General features: G+C 36.1%; 1 protein-coding gene across 5 annotated transcripts in view; it reads right to left on the reverse strand.

Annotated features, from left to right (window-relative positions):
* The window catches only part of TXNDC16 (thioredoxin domain containing 16), a 115295-nt gene that overhangs the window by 30713 nt on the left and 58860 nt on the right, over positions 1 to 25722 (reverse strand). For all 5 annotated transcript variants that reach the window (XM_046009812.1, XM_046009811.1, XM_046009813.1 and 2 more), the window contains 7 exons: positions 18451 to 18617; positions 18006 to 18066; positions 12288 to 12411; positions 9957 to 10100; positions 9429 to 9488; positions 6671 to 6839; positions 6196 to 6332 (listed from right to left, as the gene is read on the reverse strand). In XM_046009812.1, the coding sequence (XP_045865768.1) occupies positions 6196 to 6332; positions 6671 to 6839; positions 9429 to 9488; positions 9957 to 10100; positions 12288 to 12411; positions 18006 to 18066; positions 18451 to 18617 (862 nt within the window). The remainder of the gene's footprint in view (positions 1 to 6195; positions 6333 to 6670; positions 6840 to 9428; positions 9489 to 9956; positions 10101 to 12287; positions 12412 to 18005; positions 18067 to 18450; positions 18618 to 25722) is intronic.

The following is a 25722-nucleotide window of genomic DNA, read 5'->3' on the forward strand; positions in this document are numbered from 1 at the left end:
TGGGATATAATATTAATGGTGACCTCCAATATTTAGTTGTGTATCTATAAACATGTTTTAATTGCATAAAATAAATACATTAATTTACCAATACTGCTTTTTCCCCCACTGTCATGTTACTGAATTGTTACATTTATATAAATACACACACACATATACACATACTACACATACATCTATTTTTTTTTTTAGCTCTACCAACAAGAGTTGAGAAGCAAGAACACTCCAGTCACTAAAAACACTCCTAATCCCTAGATTTTGGTTTCTAAATTCCATGTCCCACTAAAAGGAATTTAGACCCTTGGTTGAGAAATGGCTGATTCTAGGAATGGGACTGGGAACATTTTGTACCAAAAGGATATACCCAAAAAATGATGGAAACATGTCAAAAGGACACAGGAGTCCAACTGAAGGGGCATGACAGCAACTAATTATAACCCACTGAATAAAATAAGGACTTCAGCGTCTATACTGAAAGACAAACAATGAGAAGGAAAAGCTCTTACAGTAGTATGTGAAATATATTAATACATATACAGAAGGAATAGGGAGTTAGAAATTTTCCACTTGGTAACCATCATAGTTCTAGCTCTTTCACGCAATGGATTCTAAAACTGGAATGCAAAACTATAATGAAATAGGACATTTACAGAGCTTTTAATTCTATCCCCAAAAGATACTTATTAATTACAAAGGGGGAAAAAAAGTATCTTTCAAGTAAAGAGACCTGGCACATACAACACTGGACAAAGGAGACATTTCAGCCCTCATGATATCCACATTAATCTTTAAATCACTAGAATCTACATGAACAATAAACCAATATCTGATATAAAATAAGTGCTCAGTAAGTGTTAGTAGTTAGCTCTTGTGAATAAAATACACTTGTACATAAAAAAAATTTAGTCAATTCATAACAGCCTTTTATTGTTATACATTTTCTCATTCAATAGATGTTGAAAGTCCAGTAACTATCACATGAAAACTGCAAAAAACAAAAACAACAAAAAGAAGAAAATCTAATACCTGACTGAAAAAGTCTGAGAACAATCAATCTAGTGAAATAACAAAAGGCATCCTATCCAGATTACATCATTCAGGCACACCGAAACAATCTCTATGTTGTTTAACATTATACTTTTGACTTATTTTTTAAAGACTTACTCATTTGGGAGGGAGGGAGGAAGGAAGGGGGAGGAGGAAGAGAGAGAGTATGAGCTTGAACACGCACACAGGGAGGGGTAGAAATGGGAGAGAATCTTAAGCTCACTCCCTGCTGAGCACAGAGCCCCACCAAGGGTTTGATCTCAGGACCCTGAGATCATTATCTGAGCCAAAATCAAGAGTCAGACACTTCACCAACTAAGCCACCCAGGTGCCCCTATACTTTTGACTTTTGTTAAGAGATAATTATGTGTAAATCTTATCATTTATATAAATGATCAAAGTATACTGTTCCCTATATCTTTCACATTAAAAGAAATATGAAAAATCCCTCTCAGCATTTACAATCAGGGGAAAGTTTTATATTGCCATTTATTATATAATGATGATAAGAAAGCAAAAATTTCATCTTTCTGTTTCCAATTGCTGCCAGATTGCCTAAGGTTAAGTTTTATGACCAACTGCAGTGTTTTATAAATATTCTACACAATTATCCCCTGATCTTTTATGGCTTAACTCTCACTCTTGTTTTAATGATTTTATTGTATTTGTTCTTTTTATTATCTGAAGGCCTTAATTCTTTTTGGAAGGAAGCCCAGAGTAAAATAATAGACAACCTCAGGGCACCAAGCACCTGCAGTAGCTCGGAAGAAAAAGTCAATGGGTAGAAGCAAAAACATTAGAAAGGCAAAGACAAAGGAGTAAAACATAGACTCATTCACTTCACAATTTTTCATAAAGAGAATACAAATGAAAAAGCTGTCCTCTCTAGGATTTTGCCTCTTAAGACGGGAAGCCACAGAACACGCATTCACATTCTTATTATTTCCTTCTAGTAAGTTCTTTTGGCTTTTATTTTAAAAAAGATTTTGAAGACAACATAGAGACGAACAACTGCTAGACAGGAATTTGTAGAAAGCAGAATTTAATAACTAGTTAACAGTATCTGTTATCTACAGATATGATGCTACATGGGGATACTCTTCCCAGAAAAATATCCTTAAAAGATTTTATTCAGAATTTGAAATTCATCCTAAATTAAAGAAAAATAAGGGGGCAGGTTTGCTAGATAAATACAAACAGCTAACATGTGATGAAAAAAACACTAAAGGTTTTGTTACACAGTCAATTCAAGAAGTTATCCATATGGGAAGGCAAGAGAATAACATTCTAACAATAATACTGGTTAGAAAAAAAAAACAAAACAAACCCCTGTGTACCCTTCCTTTACTACTTACTGAAAGCCATTCCTATAAAGCTCGAAAAAATAGAGTCTAAAAATAGAGAAGTTGTAATATTAAAAGAACACTACAGTCTATGATGCTATGTAAAACTAACAATTAATTGCTATAAGTGTTATTTCAAAGCTGAATGAAAAAACATTAATATGAAATGCAACAAAAATAAGATGAATTAATTGATAGGTGGAAGGATGGACAGATGCATAGGTATGTGCTGAATCAAGTACAAGTTAAATGCCAATAGTAGAATCTAGATGGTAGGTATATGGATGTTCACTATAAAATATTTCAACTTTGCTGTATGTTTGAAAATTTTCATAATAAAATGTTGGAAAAATAAATGCAAAAAACTTTTGAAAGAGAAATATATAAAGCAAAAATACTGAAGTTCAGTAATACTGATGATTTGAATCTATAATATGAGACTATAGAGGCCCATATAAAGAAAAAAATGACAGAAGAAATGAAAAGCATTCTCATCTTCCATAGAAGGAGTAAAAAATCATTAAAATGGTCTTTAATTTTATAGATTCATATATATATATGTATATATATATATATATATATATATTTTTTTTTTTTTAAGAATATCTTCTCTATGGGGTGTCTGGGTGGTTTAGTTGTTAAAACCTTCCTTCGGCTTAGGTCATGATCCCAGGGTCCCGGAATTGAGCCCCACATTGGGCCCCCTTCCCTGGCAGGAAGCCTGCTTCTCCCTCTCCCACTCCCCCTACTTGTGTTCCCTCTCTCCATGTGTGTCTCTGTCAAATAAATAAAATCTTAAAAAAAAAAAAGAACATCTTCTCTAGTTCTGGGGAAAATAAAACCAAAAGAAGCATTCTCCATGTAGACTAAACTAACTAAAGAAAGCATAAAACAAGCAACAGAAATACAAATAAGTTTAGACAATATGTATAAATGATTAAAGTTCACCTGGAAGAGCCAACAGGCAAAAAAAGATAAGAAAATGTATAAAAGACAAACAAAAGAGTTGACCCAATTATATATTTCAACATGTATTATAAAACTAATATATTAGAGGGGTGCGCCTAGGTGGCTCAGTCGGTTAAGCGTCCAACCTTGATTTCAGCTCAGGTCATGATCTCAGGGTCCTGGGATAGAGCCCCATGTTGGGCTGTGCGCTCAGGACACAGCCACCTTGTCTCTCTCTCCTTGTGCCCCTCACCTTGCTTTTTCTCTCTATCTCTCAAATAAGTAAATAAATATTTTTTAAAAAAATGAATAGATTAGGTATTCACAGGAAAATAAAAGTGAATAAAATAGAAAATATTTAAACAGATACACAGACACACACACAAATACAGACATGGATTTAATGTGGTGATGGTGGAATCAAAAAAAAAAAAAAAAAAGAAAGAAAAAAGGACAACTGTTAACTATTCAGACAAAATAAAGTTGGCCCCTAACCTCATACCATGTACAAAAATATCCAAATAGTTAAAGACTTAAAAAAAAAAATCAAAGAACACAATCAACAGAGTAGAAAGGCATGCTATGGAACAGAAGAAAATATACGCAATTCATATGTATTATAAGGGGTTGATTTCCAGAATAAATAAAGAATTCCTGCAACTCAACAACAACAGCCTCCTTAAAAAACGAGCATAGGACTTGAATAGACACTTCTCCAAAGAAGAGATACGAATGTCCAACAAGCACATAAAAAGATGCTCAGTATCACTACTTATCAGGAAAGTAAAAATCAAAACCACAATCAAATCAAAACCTCACACCCATGAGCATGGCTAGTATCAAAAAACCAGAAAATAGCAATGTTGGTGAGGATGTGGAGAAGTCAGAACACTTGTATACTAGTGGTGCGAATATAAAATGGTACAGCCACTAGGGAAAACAGTATGTTCACCCATGTTCACAGAAGCATTATGCACAAAAGCCAAGAGGTGAAAACAACCCAAATGTTAGTCAACAGATGAATGGATAAATAAAATGTTTTACATATATACAATGTAATTTTACTTAGCCCTTAAAAAGAAGGAAATTCCTTTTTTTTAAGATTTATTTATTTTAAAGAGAGAGAGAAGAGAGAGCAAGAGAGAGAGAGAAAGAGAGAGTAGGGACAGGCAGAGGGAAAGAGAAACTCTAGCAGATGCCTCTCTAAGCTCAGAGCCTCCAAACCGTGATCTAAGCCCAAACGGAGACTCAGATGCTTAACCAACAGTGCCACCCACAGGCCCCTAAAGGGAAGGAAATTCTGACACATGATACAACAGGGCTCAATCTTAAAGACATTCTGCTAAGTGAAATAAGCCAGCCAATAAGAGACAAGTCAGACTCACTGAGATATAAAGTAGAATTGAAGCTTTCAGGGGCTAGGGAAATAGGGAAATAGAGAGATGTTGAACAGGGACAGGGTTTTGGTTTTACAAAATGAAAAAAATTCTGGAGACTAGCTGTACAACAATGTAAATATATTTGATACTAGTGAACTAAATGCTGAATTTACTAGTGAACTAGTAAATTTTGTTACATATATTTTATCAAAATTTTAAAAAAAGAAAAATATTCAAAGCAAGAAGACAATTAGTATAAGAGAATATAAATTAAAGCAAGAAGAAAATATAGGTGACTATTAACTGATAAGGATGATAGAGATTTTCTATAAATGAAATCAGTGCATAAATCTCAAAATCAATACATTCAAAAACAAATTTTAAACTGCTAAATACAAAATTATTAAAGCTAACAACCAAACTGGGGGACAATAACTGAAACAAAATAACAAGAATCTAATATCCTTAATACATAAAAATCTCATAGTAATTCATTAGACAAGCACTAAAACCCCATTTTTAAAAAATGAATAACACATATAACACACAGCTTATAGAAAACATAAAGTTATCCTCCTACTGGGAATCTATACACCTTAAATAGTCTAAATTCCACAGGTAGATGCATAAATTTAAAAATTCTTTATAGCAAAAAGAAAAAAGTGAAACGACAGATTTTATTTGTTGGTAAACAGTTAAATAAATTATGGTATATGCATCCAAATACATAGCCATGATGATTTTGAAGAATATTAATCATAGGGGAAAAAAGCACCCATGTAATATTAAATAAAAAAAGCAAGATACTAACCTAGATACACAGCACTAGCCCAATTACATTAAAATATATACAAATATGTAATACATAGTTACACAGAGAAAAGAGGGAAAGAATTATATCAAAATTTAACAACTAGGGCACCTGGGTGGCTCAGCTGGTTAAGCAACCGCCTTGGGCTTAGGTCATGATCCCAGAGTCCTAGGATCGAGTCCGGCATCGGGCTTCCTGCTCAGCAGGGAAACTGCTTCTCCCTCTGACCTTGCCCCTCATGTTCTCTCTCTCTTTTTCATTCTCTCTCTCTCTCAAATAAATAAATAAAATCTTTAAATAAATAAATAAATTTGGGGGCGTCTGAGTGGCTCAGTGGGTTAAGCCTCTGCCTTCGGGCTTGGGTCATGATCCCAGGGTCCTGGGACGGAGCCCCACATCGGGCTCTCTGCTCCACGGGGAGCCTGCTTCCTCCTCTCACTCTCTCTGCCTGCCTCTCTGCCTACTTGTGACCTCTGTCTGTCAAATAAATAAATAAAATCTTTCTTTAAAAAAATAAATAAATTTAACAACTAAATAATCTTGGATTTTTTCCTTCAAGTTTAATTTCAAAATTCTGTAATTTGAGTTCTCTTATCACTGAAAAATATATTAATTCATTTTTTTAAAAACTAGCAATCAAATTTTTAACTATTACCTAATTCCTTACCTGTTGTCATGTTTGGGCTAAATAGTCCCAGCACCGACACACTGGAATAGGAGATCAGGTCTTTATATAATTCCCCACTTAAATATTCTTCTGCTTCTTGGACCGATGTTATGTTCACTGGGCATGAAATCCTGTTGCTGAATGAACAGATAGCTATATTCAAAATTAATTTTTAAGGATACTTTTCAGGTTGCAAAAAAAATAAAACATACTGACGCTAGCGAACACTATATTCCACAGGGTAAATATCTGACAAAATAAAGACAAATACTATTCTAATTAAAAAAAAAACAAAACACCCTCATTAAACACAACCTCGACCTCCCCCAAAGTGAAGGAATAAGCTCTCTTCACCTTATCCTTTGATCTCATTTCCTTACTCCTTAACCTATTCAAGGTATGTCTTCAAAGTATGGGAATTAAGTTTACAGACCTCAAAATTTAAAAAGGTGTGAGGCAGAAGCTAAATACTCACAGCTGGATAAATTTTAGGAGATCTTTGGTTCCTAACATTCCAGTGTAAGACACCGGGGTCTCGCCTTCCTTATACATCTTCACAACAGGAAATTCAGTAACATTTTGCTTAGTACATAAATCAGACCAATCTGCACAGTTCACCCTAGCAAGCAGTATAGTGGATGTGCCTAAACAACAGGAAATACACATTTTATAAATATTAATGTAGAAAACTCAGTTGTGTAGACTTAACGATATTTTTATAGCCCATTCTTTTTTACCCTCTCATCAGCATGAATGGCTTCTACTGGACACTCTCTTCCCTTGATTTTTGCAACCCCTTCCCCAACCAGCTTATTTTCCCACCTCCTTTGCTGCTCTATTTTTGGGTCCCTTTTCCATGTTCATCTGCCAGTAGAGTCTAAGATGTCTGCAGTATTACATCCCTGATACCTGATCAATGCATGAATTTCCAATGGTGTTCCTAATTTAAAGATTTAAAACAAAACAAACAAACAAACCCAGATTCTCTTAGCTACAGATACTAGGTACGGGTAGGTATAAAAATTTGATATTTGCTGCCACCTGGAGACTGAGTATAAAATATTCTTCATCATCTTAGATAAGAAGTGGCTTTCTCCCACAAAGTCAACATGAAAAGTTATAGGACCAAATGCCCAAAGTATTACAACAGTCTTCCAGTTTGGCATAGTACGGTGTAGTAGAGCGTACCCATACTACACGTTTCTACATTAAGCCCCCTGAACTTCTAAAACAGTCCCTTTATCTGATTCTCTAATTACTAAAAGGATTGTTACTCATATAGAATGTCCTAAATGAAAAAGGAAATCAAGTCTTGGTTGGTTATCTGCTTTTTTATTCTACAAACAAATACAACTCAGAGTCCTTGCACTGAGGGGCCTGGGAGTATCTTTATTTGTTCATTAATAGAGAAGAATGTAAAGGAATCTGTTTCTGTTTCATTTGGTATTGACAAATGGGCTGGGTTGGGGGATAATTCTATTATTCAGGGACATTATCCAATTATTTCTTCATTATGGCTTATATTTTTCTTCCCTTCCTTTTTCTTTCTCCTAATTTTTTGCCAATGAGGGTGGAGAACCTAAAAGAAGAAACTTAAATCTTTCCATAGATTGCAACTAGGAAGGAGAATCTGAAAGAGTAACTGGATTTTTAAAAAATATATTAGGAATTACATTATCTGAGACTTAATCACCTCTTCACTTGGGTAATGAAGAAATCAGAAGTTGGATCAAATGTGGTTGAGAAACGAACTGAGGAAAAATGATTCAAAATGATTTTTAAAATCTCTTATGTTTTTATTACCATAGAAGATGTTATATTTAGGACGGACTTTCTGGAATTAATTTCTTAAGTTCACAAAAGTCCCTAGTATATAAATAAGGTATATACTATTAGCTTATTCATTTATTCAACAATTATTAAACCCCAAATATTCTACAAAGTAAGTCAATATACCAAGTCCAGCGAACTAAGTATAAGATATGGTATCTACCCACAAAGAACTTACTAAAAACTGAAAGAACCTGTAAGCTAGTGCTCCAAAAAACTAAATGGTGGATAAATTCCTAAAGTAGCTAAAAGAATAAGCCTAATTAATTAGAATAGCAAAGAAAAACAGTAGGAAAAGGTGTATTACAGATATGAAGCATGATACATTCTTATTCAAATGATTATAAAACATTATCCTAATCCATCATGACCTCTCTCTTATTAATATGCCTACCTACCTCTCTTTATGTCTTTGCTAGAACGATGGCATAGGTATTTTTAATTCAAGCCCATTCCTTGAATTCAAGTCTATTCCTTGAATTCTTTTTTTTTTTTTTTAAGATTTTATTTATTTATTTGACAGAGAGATCACAAGTAGGCAGAGAGGCAGGCAGAGAGAAAGGGGGGAAGCAGGCTCCCTGCTAAGCAGAGAGCCCGATGCGGGGCTCGATCCCAGGTCCCTGAGATCATGACCTGAGCCGAAGGCAGAGGCTTAACCCACTGAGCTACCCAAGCACCCCCCCCCTTTTTTTTTAAGATTTTATTTATTTATTTGACAGAGATCACAGGTAGGCAGAGAGGCAGGCAGAGAGAGAGGAAGGGAAGCAGGCTCCCTGATGAGCAGAGAGCCCGATGCGGGGCTCGATCCCAGGACCTTGGGATCATGACCTGAGCTGAAGGCAGAGGCTTTAACCCACTCAGCCACCCAGGCGCCCCTATTCCTTGAATTCTTATTTACCTACCCCTGGATCAGGTTTTCATAGAACAGTTAAAAGACTTTGGCTATTAAGAAATACCCCAGTCCATAAGGAGCTAACTAAACAGCTTTAAGAACACTGAGATCTTAGATCTTTGGTTAGACTGTGAGATTGGGTCTTATCTGTCACATTTTTGTTTAAGTGTATTTAGTATTCATTTAATATTTAATAGTAACTGGCCCAAGAGTAGGCACTCAATAAATGTTTGCTAAATGAATTCAGCCAAAATGATTACTGGATTAACTGTGTGGCCACAAGTACTTAATACATAGGCTCTCTACCTACTACTGAAGACAGTTCCATGAAAAGAACCAAGATGAATGCTTCTGAGCATTTCTGGAACTTATGGTTCATTAATGTAATGTTGGAGACACAAATATAAAACGTGAAATTTTACGTGGTTTTCTTCATCTTTAGCATGATAAGGTTTTACAAATAGCTATAGCTTAAAGTCAAGAAAATAAGCATGCATACCATATTACATACCTTTTAATTTAATTGCCAAATCGATATAGGACTGCAGAAATGCCATGGATACTGCTTGCCCTACATTAAAATAAAAAATTCAATAGATACTGCAATACGCGTATCTCCAAAGCATCCGCACCTATACATTTACAAACATACTGATTTATAGGGTTTCCCAAAATTGTTAATCTTTCATAAGAAATATTCTAATATACAGTACCCAATAGTATGCAATCATTTAAGAGGATTCTAAACGCAACTAATTTTCTGCACTCATAGTGCAAGGAAAATAGTTGAAGGGCTTTTTCTTGAAGTTAAAAGGAGTATATGTCTTACAGATCCATAAGACTGTTAATATATTAAAAACATCAGCATGAATTAGTAATTTTTCTAAATTAGTAAATATTTCAAAATGTGCAGTCTAGTTGAGACATATGAACACTGTGTCATTCTACAACATGCAATATACAGAATGTAAAAATAAAATCCACCCACTTTGAATCCTCTAATACATAATAATCCCTGACTCTCAAGACTCATACTCACAACCAGCATAGAAAAGCACTATACTATCAGAAGCCACTACTGTCATGTTAAAAGTCTCTTCTGTCAGTTCCACCGTGAGTTCCAAAGGCAACCGTCTCTTCCTATCTCTGTAAACAGTTTCTGCCACTTCATCATCTTGAATATCTAAAATGTTCAAAAATAAATTAATGTATATTTAAATGCATAACTTATATAAATACAAATTCTACTGTATGACAAGCACTGTGATGGACAGTAGGGTAAACAGTAAACAAAACAGACTTAGTCCCCGACCACGTGGAGCTCCTATTTACAGAAAAGTCAGACAATAAACTCATCACTGAATAAACACATAGTTATAAATTGTGTCAGTTTAAGGAAAGAAAATGGTACCTGAGAGATTGTAATAGGGAGATTCAGATTCGGAGAGCCAAAGAATTCCAGCTAGAGAATCCAAACTTTTTAGAAAAATGTCTTAGGCAAAAGGAAAAATATATATGAAGGTTCTAAGCCATAAAAGAGCCCAATACAGGGCTTGATCTCATGACCCTGAGATCATGACCTGTGCCAAAATCAAGAATTGGACACTTGATGAACTAAGCCACCCAGGTGCCCCAATTATGCTCATTTTTTATGTTTATTTTTTCAATTTTTTAATTTAATTTCCATTTAATTAACATATATTCTATTATTAGTTTCTGAAGTTGAATTCAGTGAGTCATCGGTTGCATACAAAAACCAAGTGCTCATTAAGTTCATTTTAAAAGGAGAATCCTTATATTTCTGAAATATACAGGGAAATCTTTTTGGATGAAACTCTATATTTGGGATTTGCAACAAAATAATAAGGGGTGGGCAGTGACTGGAACAGGATAGCCATGCGTTGATGGTGGTTGGGTGGGGCCAGGTAATAGATACCAGGAGATTTGTTCTATTATTCTGTCTACTTTATGCTAAGTTTATAATTCTTTATAATAACACATTACAAAGAAAGGAATGGAGGAAGACAATTTACAAATGAGAGTATTATTTTCATATGATTTCTAATACTATAAAATAAAAATACTAGATCTGAATTACAGTGCATCTCCGCAGGTTTCAGCCATGTGACTCTAGTCAGTCACATAACTCTCCCTTAGTGTTCAAATCTGAAACATAAGAGTTATACTACACTGGGGCGCCTGGGTGGCTCAGTGGGTTAAAGCCTCTGCCTTCGGCTCAGGTCATGATCCCGGGGTCCTGGGATGGAGCCCTGCATTGGGCTCTCTGCTCTGCAGGGAGCCTGCTTCCTCCTCTTTCTCTGCCTGCCTCTCTACTTAGTTGTGATTTCTCTATGTCAAATAAATAGAATATTTAAAAAAAAAAAAAAGTTATACTACACTAACTTAAAGGAACTTTAAAACACCACATTCCATGACACTAACAAGTTACAACTTCAATACCAAAATTAATAAAGGCCTATTTTCCTATTTACTATATTATTCCTTCTTACTCACATATTATCATTTCCTTCCAGTTCTTTCTTATTTTATTTTTTTTAAAGATTTTATTCATTTATTTGACAGATTACAAGTAGGCAGAGAGGCAGGCAGAGAGAGAGGAGAAAGCAGGCTCCTCGCTGAGCAGAGAGCCTGATGCGGGGCTCGATCCCAGGACCCTGAGATTATGACCTGAGCCAAAGGCAGAGGCTTTAACCCACTGAGCCACCCAGGCGCCCCCTTTCTTATTTTCTAATCCATTCTTGTCCTCTTCTTCCAACATTTCCCTGCTAAACCACAGATTCTTCATCTACAAAATGAAGGGGACATCAGCCAACTCAATCAAAGTAAATAACATGTAGGAGAACAGCCTTGAAACTATAGAATACTTCAAAAACATAAAGGAATGAAATGGGTTAAGAAAGAAGTTTTAAAGGTTACTGAAATTTACTCCCAAATTGTCAATAATCAGATTTACAATTACAAATCCAATAATATTTACTGGAATTTCATAATCCTAATAGGAAAAAGAAAAGTAAAATACCAAGTTGTGGCTCCTGAGTCATTTTTTTTAAACATGGAAGAGACCAGGAGGGCTGAAAGAACTGATTTAGAAGATAAAGGCACAGATGTGGAAAGCTAGAAGCCTGGCATGTAACAATGAAATGTATCACACTCAACAAAATATAGCATCGTTACCTTTTCTACCAAATCAACTTGATAAGATATTATTCAAAATAGGTTTCTCCAGGTTTTTTCATAGTCTTGACTGTCAAAACATTCTATGAGAAAGTTCAGTGAAATTTCACTGATCTTATGGGTGCCAAGCACCAATGGGGGGTGGAGGGAGAAGGAGCATCACAAAACTTATTACCCATATCTGGACTTTCCATGTCCTCATCTTCATCTTCTTGTATTTCTTCAATGTGCATATTACTTTCCACACGGGATATTATTAAATCAACATCATGTAAGACCAAAAATTCTACTGGCACTCCCTAGAAATACATTCATTTTTAAAATCATGACTAAAAATACACCAAAGCATTTTAATAAAAATGTTTTACTTGTTTGATACTAAAATGAAATTAAATCGTTAGAACTTCAGTTTTAAAAATAAATAAAACAAAAAAGGAAATTCCATAATCATTACGAAAAGTATCCTAAGCATATTTTATCTAAAGATAATGAATACTAATAAAAAAAAAGGCAAAAAACAACTAGAAGTCTCACTTGCCTGTCATAATTATATTATACTGAAGTCTGCAACATTTCATACAGCATGTCCCAACTCAATATAAAAGGAATACACACACACAGACACACACACACAACTTAATCATAAACAGAACCAATCAAAATTATTTAGATATTCCACAGATATATTCAAAATAGTATCTCATTTTGAATAATGATTCTGCTAAAATTTAGCTATAAACATTTAAAACTACAATTTGCCCCAGGTATTTTAAGAATACCAAATCTAACCCACTGAGATTATTCCATTGTAATCTCTTTCACTAATACCCAACTATCACATCTTAAAAACATGAAATTTTAAGCCACTAGATTATTTTAATAAATCATTCTTGACTATAACCGTGCATGAGAATAAAGCTATAAAATAACTCTAAGTGTGTTTGTTCTTTGATATCACATATTCATCTTTTTAATATTACAAAGTGAGCAACTTGTTACTTCTGTGGAAATAATAATGGGGTTAAAATATATAATGATTAAAGTCAAAATAAACTTTTTTATTCAAATACAATATCCACAAAAGAAGAACACAAATTGTAAGTATATAGTTTGATGAATTTTTACAGAGCTGATACACTTATATAACCACCACACAGGTTAAGATACAGAACATTACCAGCACACCCAGAGGCCATCTCCTTGCCTCTCTCTGTCATCACTATCCCCCAAAGGTAATCACTATTCTGACTTTCATCACCATCTATAAATTTTGCCAGTTTGGAATTTATATAATAGAATTATATACAGCTTATAATCTTTCTGTGACCATTTCTTTTGCTCAACACTATTTGTGAGGTATATCCATGTTACATTCAAAAGCAGTTTATTCTTTTCCAATGATGAATTCATTATATGAATATACTAGTATGTACCATATGCATATATGTGTTTATCCACTCTATTGCTTAAGGACGTGTGTTATTTCCAGCTTTGGACCATTATAAATACTAACTGCTAGGAACATTACTATAGCTGTCTTTTGGTGCACATGTATACACATTTCTGCTGGGCAATGCTTAGGAATGAAACAGGTGGTTCACATGATATATATGTAGCCTCAGCTTTAGGAAGCACTGCCAGATATTTTTCCAATTTTCATTATACTAATTTTCACTCCTACCAAAAGTTCTTGTAACTCTACCTTCTTACAAACACTTGCTATTGTTACTTCTTAAATTTTTAGCCACTCTGGGGGGTGACTACTGGTATCTCTAGTGGTTTTGTTTGCATTTCTATGTACAGTTTATCTGCTAATTGGATAAGGGAAATGCATCTTATGATGGAGAGAATTAACTGTCTCTACCTTAATTCAGTAATCAAAGGTGGCATCATTATGTGAGAAAACCAGACATCCTCCACGTTAGGATAAGATAAAATACAAATGAACCAGAAGTGAGAAGCATTCTTACCCAGAATGTTTAATGGAGCTAGGCAATCTGACTTCCAGTTTTTAGAACACATAAGGGAACAAAGGAGCAAGGCAGACAAAAGCAAAAGGAGAAAGACAAATCCAGAATATGGAAACCCTGGCCCATTTATCTAAAAGGCACTATCATGGGGGAAAAGAGGACATTGAGACATTTAAGAAACACACCAAATGCAATTCATAAGCCTTAACTAAATCACAAAAAAATCTACAGAAAATAATTTTAAGACGAGAAAATTTGAGTATGAACTGGCTATGAGATTACACTATAACAAGTTACTGTTAGTCTTGTTAAGTGTGATAATAAGATTGTGGTTATATATAGAGGAACAACAATAATTTTTAGAGTTTCATGCTAGATATTTACGGGTAAATGTCATTATATCTAATATTTTTTGGAATGTTTCAGAAAAAAGTGACAAGTGAAGCAAATAGGATAAAATATTAATTGCTGAATCTAGGTAGTAAGTATATGGTTGTTCATTATTTTTCTACTTTTCAGTTTGTTTGATTTTATTAAAAAAAAAAAGCTCTGAAGAAAGGAATTAAAAAATGGCTTTTAAAAACTCAGGTACTAAGAAATATCCTAGGCATTAACACTATCCCTCATAATACCATGCTGAAACACAAACAACTCTTCTTCTCAGGGCTTCTGCACGTGTGTCCTCTCGGCCTAGAAGACTCTTTCCCCACATATCCACAGGCATATTCCTTTGCTTTATTGTTACTAATCAGTGAGGTCTTCCAAGACTACTCTCTCACCTTACCTTGATTTTTTTTTCCATTGTCTTTAACACCATCTGAAATTCTAGCTATACTGGTTTTGTATTTGTCTCCTGCCACTAGAATATTAGCTCCATGAGGGCAAAAACTTGCTTTTGTTCACTGCTATATCCTCAGCCTAGGACTGTGCCTGAAACAAAGCAGGTACACAATAAATACTTAGGGAAAGGATAAATGGATGAGTATTAGTATTTATTGAGCACTTACAAATGTATTGGATCCCGTGCTAATTTAGCACTTTCCATTATTTCTTTTAATATACTGACCCAACAACTCATTAAAGTATTATTATTAACCCTCCTTTACAATGAAAAAAGAGAGAGAGAGAGAGAGACATATAGAAATCAAGTAATTTGCCCAGAGTTACAAAGTGGGATTTGAACTAGTCAGTAAGATTCTATAGCATAAATTCTTAATACTATATTGCTAATTAGTGCCCTAGGAAAAAATTTCTGAAGAACTGTTCTGTTTAGTATTGTTCTGAAGAACAATACTAAAAGATATATTTTAAACTCACTATACAAGACTTATAATACAGTAATATAAGCATACAATACTATCTATGCAACCAGTTCTACACTTTAAGGATCCTCAAACCCTTTGCTTGGAAAGGAGAGAGAAAGAATGATTATACAAACCCAGAATGAACATTATTGCCCTGATGAGAAGGTTAAAAAAAATTACATTGAATTCAATAAAGAGATTCATAGAAAAGACTCTTCTCTCCTTTACAGAAAATATCTTCACAGAGACAGCTATCTTATTACCTATCTTACCGCATGTTATACATTACTATATTACTATATTTTAGCGATTACTATATTTTACTATATTTTAATAATTTAAGACATCAAAACTCAGAAACCATCATGAATTTTAATTTTTCCAAAAAACCTATTTCCTAATAATAAATATTATTACTTCTTATTTAAGGATCATGATCTATCAGCAAAAAAACAGCTTCAGAAATATTCTTTCCATGACCTAGCCAAAAAGCAGAGCATACTCGCCCCATACTACATTTGAATAATACTACGGTTTTCAAAGTATTTTCCTATTTTGTCTTATAAATTTCTTGTAAGTTATAAGGGAAGGTTTTACGAATATTTTACAAACGAGAAAACTGAGCTTGGCGAAGTTAATTCATTAACCCGGTCCCAGAACCAAAGGAACAGAGTCCAGTTTTCTAACCATTGACCTGGTATTCATGCCATAGCCCTAGGCAAGAGAATTTAAGTTTAAATTATCAGGCAGTGCAGGGGCCACTGGCCTGCTGGCTCAGTTGGTAGAGCACCTAATTCTTGATCTTGGGATCATTAGTTTGAGCCCCATGTTGGGTATAGAGATCACTTAGGTAAATTAAAAAAAGTATTTTTAAGCTGGCAGTTCAAAAACACACCCATCACTTACATATTTATATAATATTTTGAAATGTGCAGAATTAAAGAGTTCTTAATAATTAAGAAAAATTTTAAGAAAAATATAAGAAAAAGGAACATTAAGAGAAATTTACAAAGGCAAATAAACGGGAAATAAGCCTTTAAAAAATGTTCAGCTTCAGCATGGAGGTTCCTCAAAATGTTGAAAATAGAACTACCCTATGACCCAGCAATTGCACTACTGGGTATTTACCCTAAAGATACAAACATAGTGATTCGAAGGGGCACATGTACCCGAATGTTTATAGCAGCAATGTCTACAATAGCCAAACTATGGAAAGAACCTAGATGTCCATCAACAGATGAATGGATAAAGAAGATGTGGTTTATATACACAATGGAATACTATGCAGCCATCAAAAGAAATGAAATCTTGCCATTTGCGACGACATGGATAGAACTAGAGGGTATCATGCTTAGTGAAATCAGTCAATCGGAGAAAGACAACTATCATATGATCTCCCTGATATGAGGATGTGGAGATGCAACATGGGGGGTTAGGGGGATAGGAGAAGAATAAATGAAACAAGATGGGATTGGGAGGGAGACAAACCATAAATGACTCTTAATCTCACAAAACAAACTGGGGGTTGCTGGGGGGAGGTGGGGTTGGGAGAGGGGGAGGGGTTATGGACATTGGGGAGGGTATGTGCTATTGTGAGTGCTGTGAAGTGTGTAAACCTGGTGATTCACAGACCTGTACCCCTGGGGATAAAAATACATTATATGTTTATTAAAAAAAAAAAAAAAAGGATGAACACCCAACTTTTGTAGCAACATGGACAGGACTGGAAGTGATTATGCTGAGTGAAATAAGTAAAGCAGAGAGAGTCAAGTATCATATGGTTTCACTTATTTGTGGAGCATAACAAATGACATGGAGGACATTGGGAGATGGAGAGGAGAAGGAAGTTGAGAGAAATTGGAAGGGGAGGCGAAACATAAGAGACTATGGACTCTGAAAAACAACCTGAGGGTTTTGAAGGGGTGGGGGTAGGAGGTTGGGGGAACCAGGTGGTGGGTAATAGGGAGGGCACGTATTGCATGGAGCATGGTGTTGTGCAAAAACAATGAATACTGTTACGCTGAAAAAATAAACAAATAAAGAAAACAAAATACCATAAAAAAAAAATGTTCAGGTCACTAGTAATCAAAAATATGCAAATTAAAACAGGAACTTTGTGGATAGAGAAGATTTTTTTTTTTTAACATGGTGATGCTCAGTAGTGCAAGATGTATGAGCAACAAGGAATTCCAAATCTTGCTGGTTTCTGGAGGGCAATTTGACGATGTATTCTAACAGCCTTAAAAAATCCCATTTCCTTTGACAAACTTCACCTCCAGAAATTTAGCCAAAGGAAAGAACCAGTGATATTCAAAACAGTGTACAGAGGCAGGCATCATAGCACAATAGCAAGTAATTAGATATAATTTTATGTGACAAGTAGGATAATATAGCATGATCCTAATTATATATATATATATATATATGAACATGAGAAAAGAGACAGACTAACAAATGGAAAAAAAAAAAAGAACACCAAAATGTTAACAGCAATAATCTTTGAATAGTGGCAATTTATAGAATTTGTTTTCTATAATAAGCTTATATTATTTTATGACCACACATTTGAACCTTCTTTAAATAAGCAGACATTGTAGAGCAATACATAAAATAACTAACCTCTTCTGCTCTTCTGAAGACCACATTAGCACGCTGAGGAATGTCCACTTCCAAAGAGTCCCTTTTTCAAAATGGAAATAAATGTTTTATATGGCTGATCTGAAGAACAGTCATCCAGGATGTCAACATAAAAGAAACTATAAGTTCTTACACTAAAAACAATTTATGAAAAAGATTACAATTTACTGAGTCTGAGATATTTTAGATATAAATAGAGACTAGATGTTCCAGTCTCCATCTCCATCTTCATTTAGTGAAGTTTAAAGGTTTAAATTTTAATCAAGCTAATAATTAATGTACAGACTTTAGCTCAGCAACTGGTTCTAACTATATTAAAATTTACTAGAGATCTAAGTTTATTTACAAGTGAATATATTACCATATGTTAAAAGAGAAAAATTCTAGTGTTTTGCTAAATACAGTGAACACTTAATGTTTAAGATACCTTAACAAGAGTAGAACTCCTGCTTTCCCCAGAAGGCGCCAAGCAACCCATTCTGCAGTCCTTCTATCAGCTTCATATGTCACTTGCTGACTAACAATAAAAACCAGTGGTAATCCTAGTTGAAGATGAACAGTTGAAACCTGTTGAGGGTCTTCAGCAACTTCGGTCTTCATTTTAAAAAAAAAGAAATGTCTTCACTGTGTGAAAACAGGGTTCCAACATTTGTATTTAAACTCTAATTCTTATTAATAAAGCCATGCGTTAAAAAAACAAACACAAGCCTATGAAATAAATCCAATAGTGACAGAAATGACCTCATTATTTCCTAAGGTTAATCCTCCTGATGTACCTATATACTTTAAGCATTATAAAACTAACATATTTACAAGGAGTTAAACATGAAATCACAACCACAAGGAATAAGAGCATTATAAAGAAATTTTTAAAATAACAATAAATAAAATAGTGTAGTATTGATAAAGAGATATTTCAAGGGAAATGGAATGAGGAAAAAATTCTTTCATATAAAAATTTAACATGTAATGACGCATTACAAAACAAGAGGAACATCTGAGTTAGGACAGCAGCTTGAATACATACATCTAAATTTTTTTTTTTTAAAGATTTTATTCATTCATTCGATAGAGAGAGAGATCACAAGTAGGCAGAGAGGCAGGCAGAGAGAGAGGAGGAAGCAGGCTCCCCGCAGAGCAGAGAGCCCGATGCGGGGCTCGATCCCAGGACCCCGAGACCATGACCCGAGCCGAAGGCAGCGGCCCAATCCACCGAGCCACCCAGGCGCCCCCTACATACATCTAAATTTACTCCCTCCAGTAATCCCAGGAAAACTATAGCAGGAAGATCTTCTTTTCTTTTCTTTTCTTTTTTTTTTAAATTTATTTGACAGACAGAGATCAAAAGTAGGCAGAGAGACAGGCAGAGAGAGAGAGGAAGCAAGCTCCCCACTGAGCAGAGAGCCTGATGCGGGGCTCAATCCCAGGACTCTGGGATCATGACCCGAGCTGAAGGCAGAGGCTTAACCCACTGAGCCACTCAGGTGCCCCAGGAAGATCTTCTTTAAAGGAGATAAACATACTTATGTGAAGAAAGGAAAAGAGAAATGGCAAACATTTTTTGGAAGCTGGAGAACAGAATAATAACTGACTTAGGAGAATCTAACAAAGCAAAACAATAAGCCAGGAGAGAGAAAGCTAAGAAACAGACAGCATCCCTAAAATTGCTCAGGGTTTGTCAGTGCCTGGTATCTCTGGAACCAGGAGAGAAATACTGGAGGGCAGTGGCAGGAAGGCTCTGAAATAAGGAGGAATACACGTAAAAGCTTTGGAGGAGTTAGATACTGAGATTCCCCTCCCGATTCCATTGAGTTTAGGCAACTATTCCTCCCTCACACCAGAAGAAATCTGGGGGTGACTTCAGAAAATCTCAGAGTGTGAATACCATGCCAAAAGTGGGGGGATTAAGTAACCAAATGCTAAGATGCCCCTACCTCCCTACCCACTCATTTCCCAGAATAAAAGCGGCCAGACTTCTGTCCTCTGGGCAGAAAATGGGAAGATCCTTTTCTGAGAATCATTAAGCCCAAGAAAAAGCCTGAAGATACTGACATTAGGGTTCTCCAAAAGGCAGCCCAGGTCCAATCACCCTATAGAGTTCAGAATTAACAAGTCTCATGTACATTACCAGAACTTCCAATCAGCTTTTAAGGTTCATATTCTAAATCACAAACAGATATCCAAGGAGTAACATGCATCTGAGGGAAGCCTCTAACATAAAAGATAGAACCCAGAACAAAGAGAAAAGCAGATAACATGGAGACAACACAGACTATTCAGGAAGCAGATTCAGAAAACCACCCCTGATAATCTCCAGGTGTTGGGAAGATACTGCATCCATAAAGAAATAAAAATTAAAATTGAAAAAATCTGCCAGAAAGTATACACAGCAAAAGATGGAAAATGGGAGAAAATGTAATAAAGGTGAAGACTCCAACTAGGAGTCCCAGAAAGAGAGAAGGGAGAAAAAAGAAGGGAAGAAATCATCACTGAAATAAACACAAAAGTTTCCCATGACTGAAGGAACATAAATTGCCAGACTGAAAGAGCCTACTGAATAACCAAATAGTGGATAAAAGTGGATACACAGGAAGATCCCTTCTTGCAGGGCGCCTGGGTGGCTCAGTGGGTTAAGCCACTGCCTTCGGCTCAGGTCATGATCTCGGGGTCCTGGGATCGAGTCCCGCATCGGGCTCTCTGCTTGGCAGGGAGCCTGCTTCTCTCCCTCTCTGCCTACTTGTGATCTCTCTATGTCAAATAAATAAATAAAATCTTAAAAAAAAAAAAAAAAGATCCCTTCTTGCAAGCTTTGCAATTATTGAGGATTTTTTTTTTAATCCTAAAAGTTTCTAGAGAAAAATTGATATTTATCCATGATAGGTCAAATTCCAAAATGGTCCCTGAGATTCCTGGTGCACCAGTCTTGCATAATCCCAATCCCTAGGATAGCCATTCCCTTGATTAGGTTCCACTATAGAAACTGTCATGGCACAATGCAATGGGATTGTCCTGCTGGCTCTGAAGGAAGAAGCTGCAATTTTTTGAGAAGGCCCTGTGGCTAGGACCTGAGAACAGCCTGTAGAAGCTAAGAGCAACACCAGCCAATGAGCAGCAAGAAAGTAGGGACCTCGTCCTACAACCACATTGAACTGAATTATACCAAAGCCTGAATAGGTAGAACAACCTGAAGGAATAGTTGGAGAACAATCAGTAATTCAATATTAAAAACTGAAAACGAGGAATAAGCGGTAAGGGTGGAGATCTGGCAAGGAGCCAAATCATTAAAAACCATTACCTCTTCCTAAGAAAGTGTGGCTTTCTTCTGTAAATGAATTGGAACCATTTAGAAATTGTACAAAATATTTTAACACGTGTGTTTAAAAATATTACTCTACCAGCAATGGCAAGTATGAACTACAAGGAGTGGCAGGGGGCGGGGGGGGAAGGGAGGTATAGAGACCAGTTCAGTTACTATTACTAAAATAGAATACGAGAGATGGTGAAAACCTCAATTAAGGCATTGGCTGTTAGAATGAAGAATTCAAAAGATATTTAAGATGTAAAATTAGATGCAGGGAGATGCAGGAATTGAGAATGATTTCCCAGGTTTCTGCTATGAATGACTGGATAGTAAATTAAGGGATAATGGAGAAAGAACAGATGGTGGACAAGGACAACACATAGATGTTGGGCATACTAAGCTTAAGGAGAGATACATCTAATTAGTAGTTAATTATATGGATCAGGAAATCCAAAGAAAAATTTAACCTGAAAGTTCAGATTGGAGACTCAGTATAGCTAATGCAATAGAAACAGATAAGATCACCTAAAGGGTGTTTTCTGACCATCTATCACTGTGTGTGTGTAGCAAAGTACTCCAAAACCTAATGGTTTAAAATAACAAGAATCGCTTATTTTGATTGTGTATCTGCAAGCTCATCTCTGATTCACATAGCATTAGCAGGGCCTTTGGACAGGAGGCAAAAGGTCTGCTTTAGAGATGGCTCATTCAGGATGCCTGGGTGGCTCAGTAGGTTAAGGATCTGCCTTTGGCTCAAGTCATGATCCCATGATCCTGAAATCGAGTACTGCATCGGGCTCCTTGCTCCACAGGCAGCCTGCTTCTCTCTCTCTACCCCTCCCCACTGCTCGTGCTCTCTCTCTGACAAATAAGTAAAATCTTTAAAAAATAAAGTGGACAGAGAGGCAAGATGGCAGAGGAGTAGCAGACTGAAATGACATCAGGTCCCAGGAGTTCAGCTAGATAGTTATAAAACCATTCTGAACACCTACAAACTCAACAAGAGATGGAAGAGAAGAAGAGCAGCAATTCTAGGAACAGAAAATCGACAACTTTCCAAAAGGTAGGACATGCATCGAAGTGAATCCGAAGCAACGGGAAGATAGACCACAGGGGGAGGGGCCAGCTCCCAGCAAGCAGTGGAGCAGCGGAGCACAAAATCAGAACTTTTAGAAGTCTGCTCCACTATGGGACATCGCTCCAGAGGAAAAGCAGAGTGGAGCGCTCGTGGGGACAGTGTGGTCTCAGGTCTCAGGTCCTGCAGGGTCACAGAAAGATCAGGGGTGTCTGCGTATAACAGAGCTCACAGAGCAGGGAAGCTAACTACAGAGACAGAGCCGAGGAGTGAGCTCTCAGCTCAGGGTTACCTTAAACCGTGATCCCCAGCACAGTCGAGGCACTGCTCTTTGAACAGGGACTCCACAAGTGGCAAATCCAGAGAGACCCCCTCCATCCTCCCCCAGGAGGAGTGGCACAGGAACATGTGGCAGGAATCTGCTGAGTTTGGAGACTCCAAATTGGAGCTATGCGCCAGGGATAAAAATGCTCAGTCACAGGCCAGGTGAGCACAGAGCGAAGCTGGAGACCAGGAAGACAGGAGTAACTGACTGCTTTTCTCTGAGGGCGCACTGAGGAGTGGGGCCCCGAGCTCTCGGCTCCTCTGGGCCAGAAATTGGGAGGCCACCATTTTCATACCCAAGCTGTATGGAAGGCGTTCAGGGGAAAAAAGCTCCCAAGAGTGAACCGGAGCAGATTACATAGCCTGGCCCCTGGCAAGGGAGGTGCAATTCCACCTCAGGCAAAGACATTTGAGAATCATTACAAAAGGATCCACCCCCAGAAGATCAGCAAGAACCTCCAGCCAAGACCAAGCTGACTAATCAAGGAGAACTGCGGAACTCCAGAGCTAGGGGAAAGCAATGCATAGGATTCATGGTTTTTTCCCCATAATCCTTTAGTCTTGCAAAGTTAAATTGTTTTGTTTTGTTTTGTTTTGTTTTGTTTTTTAGAGATTTTATTTATTTATTTGACAGAGAGAGAGATCACAAGTAGGCAGAGAGGCAGGCAGAGAGAGAGGAGGAAGCAGGCTCCCTGCGGAGAAGAGAGCCCGATGCGGGGCTCGATCCCAGGACCCTGAGATCATGACCTGAGCCGAAGGCAGCGGCTTAATCCACTGAGCCACCCAGGCGCCCCAAAGTTAAATTGTTTTTAATCTTACTTTTTTGCTTATTCTATTGTTTTAACTCTTCCTCTTTCCTCTTGTAACATTTTTTAACTAGTTTATCTTAACAATAACTTTCTTTTAAAAAAAATCTTTTTAAACCTTCATTATTACAGTCATATTTTATCCCTTCATTGTATTTGACTTTATTTTTTGTATACATATAGGTTTCTTTTTTTAAATTTTGGGATATAATTTCTTCTAAGAGATCAAATTACCCTAATTCTAGCACATGGCTTTATTCTAGTCTCCAGCCTGAGCACATTCTTTTTTTTTTTCTTTTTCCAACCAACTTATCAATTCCTTTATTAGAGTTTTTTTAAAATTTTCATCTTTACAGTCATATTCCACCCCTTCATTGTGTTTACCCTTATTTTTGTATATATACGTAAGTTTTTCTTTCTTTAAAATTTTGGGAGGGAGTTTCTTCTAAGAGACCAAAATACACCCAAAATCAAGTGGGTGGCTCTGTTCTATTCACCAGTGTAATATATATATATATATATATATATATATATATATATATATATATATATATATTTTTTTTTTTTTTTTTTTTTTTTTTTTCCCCATTTCTATTTCTTTTCTCCCCCTTACTTCTCCTCCTGGTTTTGGGTCTCTTCTGATTTGGTTAGCATACATTTTTCTGGGGTCTTTGCCACCCTTTTAGTATTTTATTCTCCCGTTCATATATTCTTATCTGGATAAAATGACAAGGTGGAAAAACTCACCACAAAAAAAGAACAAGGGGCAGTACTGAAGGCTAGGGACCTAATCAATACAGACATTAGTAATATGTCACAACTAGAGTCCAGAATGACGATTCTCAAAGTGCTAGCTGGACTTGAAAAAGGCATGGAAGATATTAGAGAAAACCTTCCAGGAGAAATAAAATCCCCTTCTGGAGAAATAAAAGAACTAAAATCTAACCAAGTTGAAATTTTAAAAAGCTATTAATGATATGCAATTAAAATTGGAGGCTCTTACTGCCAGGAAAAATGAGGCAGAAGAGAGAACTAGTGATATAGAAGATCAAATAACAGAGAATAAAGAAGCTGAGCGAAAGAGAGACAAACAACTACTGGACCACAAGGGGAGAATTCGAGAGAGAAGTGGTACCATAAGAGGAAACAATATTAGAATAATTGGGATTCCGGAAGAAGAAGAAAGAGAGGGGGCAGAAGGTATATTGGAGCAAATTATAGTACAGAATTTCCCTAATGCGGCAAAGAGAACAAGCATCAAAATCCAGGAGGCACAGAGAATCCCCCTCAAAATTAATAAAAATAGGTCCACACCCCATCATCTAATAGTAAAACTTACAAGTCTTGGTGACAAAGAGAAAATCCTGAAAGCAGCTCGGGACAAGAAGTCCATAACATACAATGGTAGAAATATTAGATTGGCAGCAGACTTAGTCACAGAGACCTGGCAGGACAGAAAGAACTGACATGATATATTCAGAGCACTAAATGAGAAAAATATGCAGCCAAGAATAGTATATCCAGCTAGGCTATCATTGAAAATAGAAGGAAAGATAAAAAGCTTCCAGGACAAACAAAAACTGAAAGAATTTGCAAACACGAAACCAGCCCTACAGGAAATATTGAAAGGGGTCCTCTACACAAAGAGAGAACCTAAAAGTAACATAGACCAGAAAGGAACAGAGACAATATACAGTAACAGTCACCTTAAAGGCAATACAATGGCACTAAATTCCTATCTTTCACAATAGTTACCCTGAACGTAAATGGGCTAAATGCCCCAATCAAAAGACACAGGGTATCAGAATGGATAAAAAACAAAACCCATCAGTATGCTGTCTACAAGAAACTCATTTTAGACCCAAAGACACCTCCAGATTTAAAGTGAGGAGGCAGAAAACAATTTACCATGCTAATAGACATCAAAAGAAAGCTAGGGTGGCAATCCTTGTATCAGATAAATTAGATTTTAAGCCAAAGACTATAATAAGAGATGAGGAAAGACACTATATCATACTTAAAGGGTCTGTCCAACAAGACGATCTAACAATTTTAAATATCTATGCCGTTAACATGGGACCAACCAACCATATAAACCAAATAGTAACAAAATTGAAGAAACACATCGACAATAATACAATAATAGTAGGGGATTTTAACACACACCCCCCTCACTGAAATGGACAGATCATC

This window comes from Meles meles, chromosome 6, assembly GCF_922984935.1.
Source record: "Meles meles chromosome 6, mMelMel3.1 paternal haplotype, whole genome shotgun sequence".
Taxonomy (NCBI): domain Eukaryota; kingdom Metazoa; phylum Chordata; class Mammalia; order Carnivora; family Mustelidae; genus Meles; species Meles meles.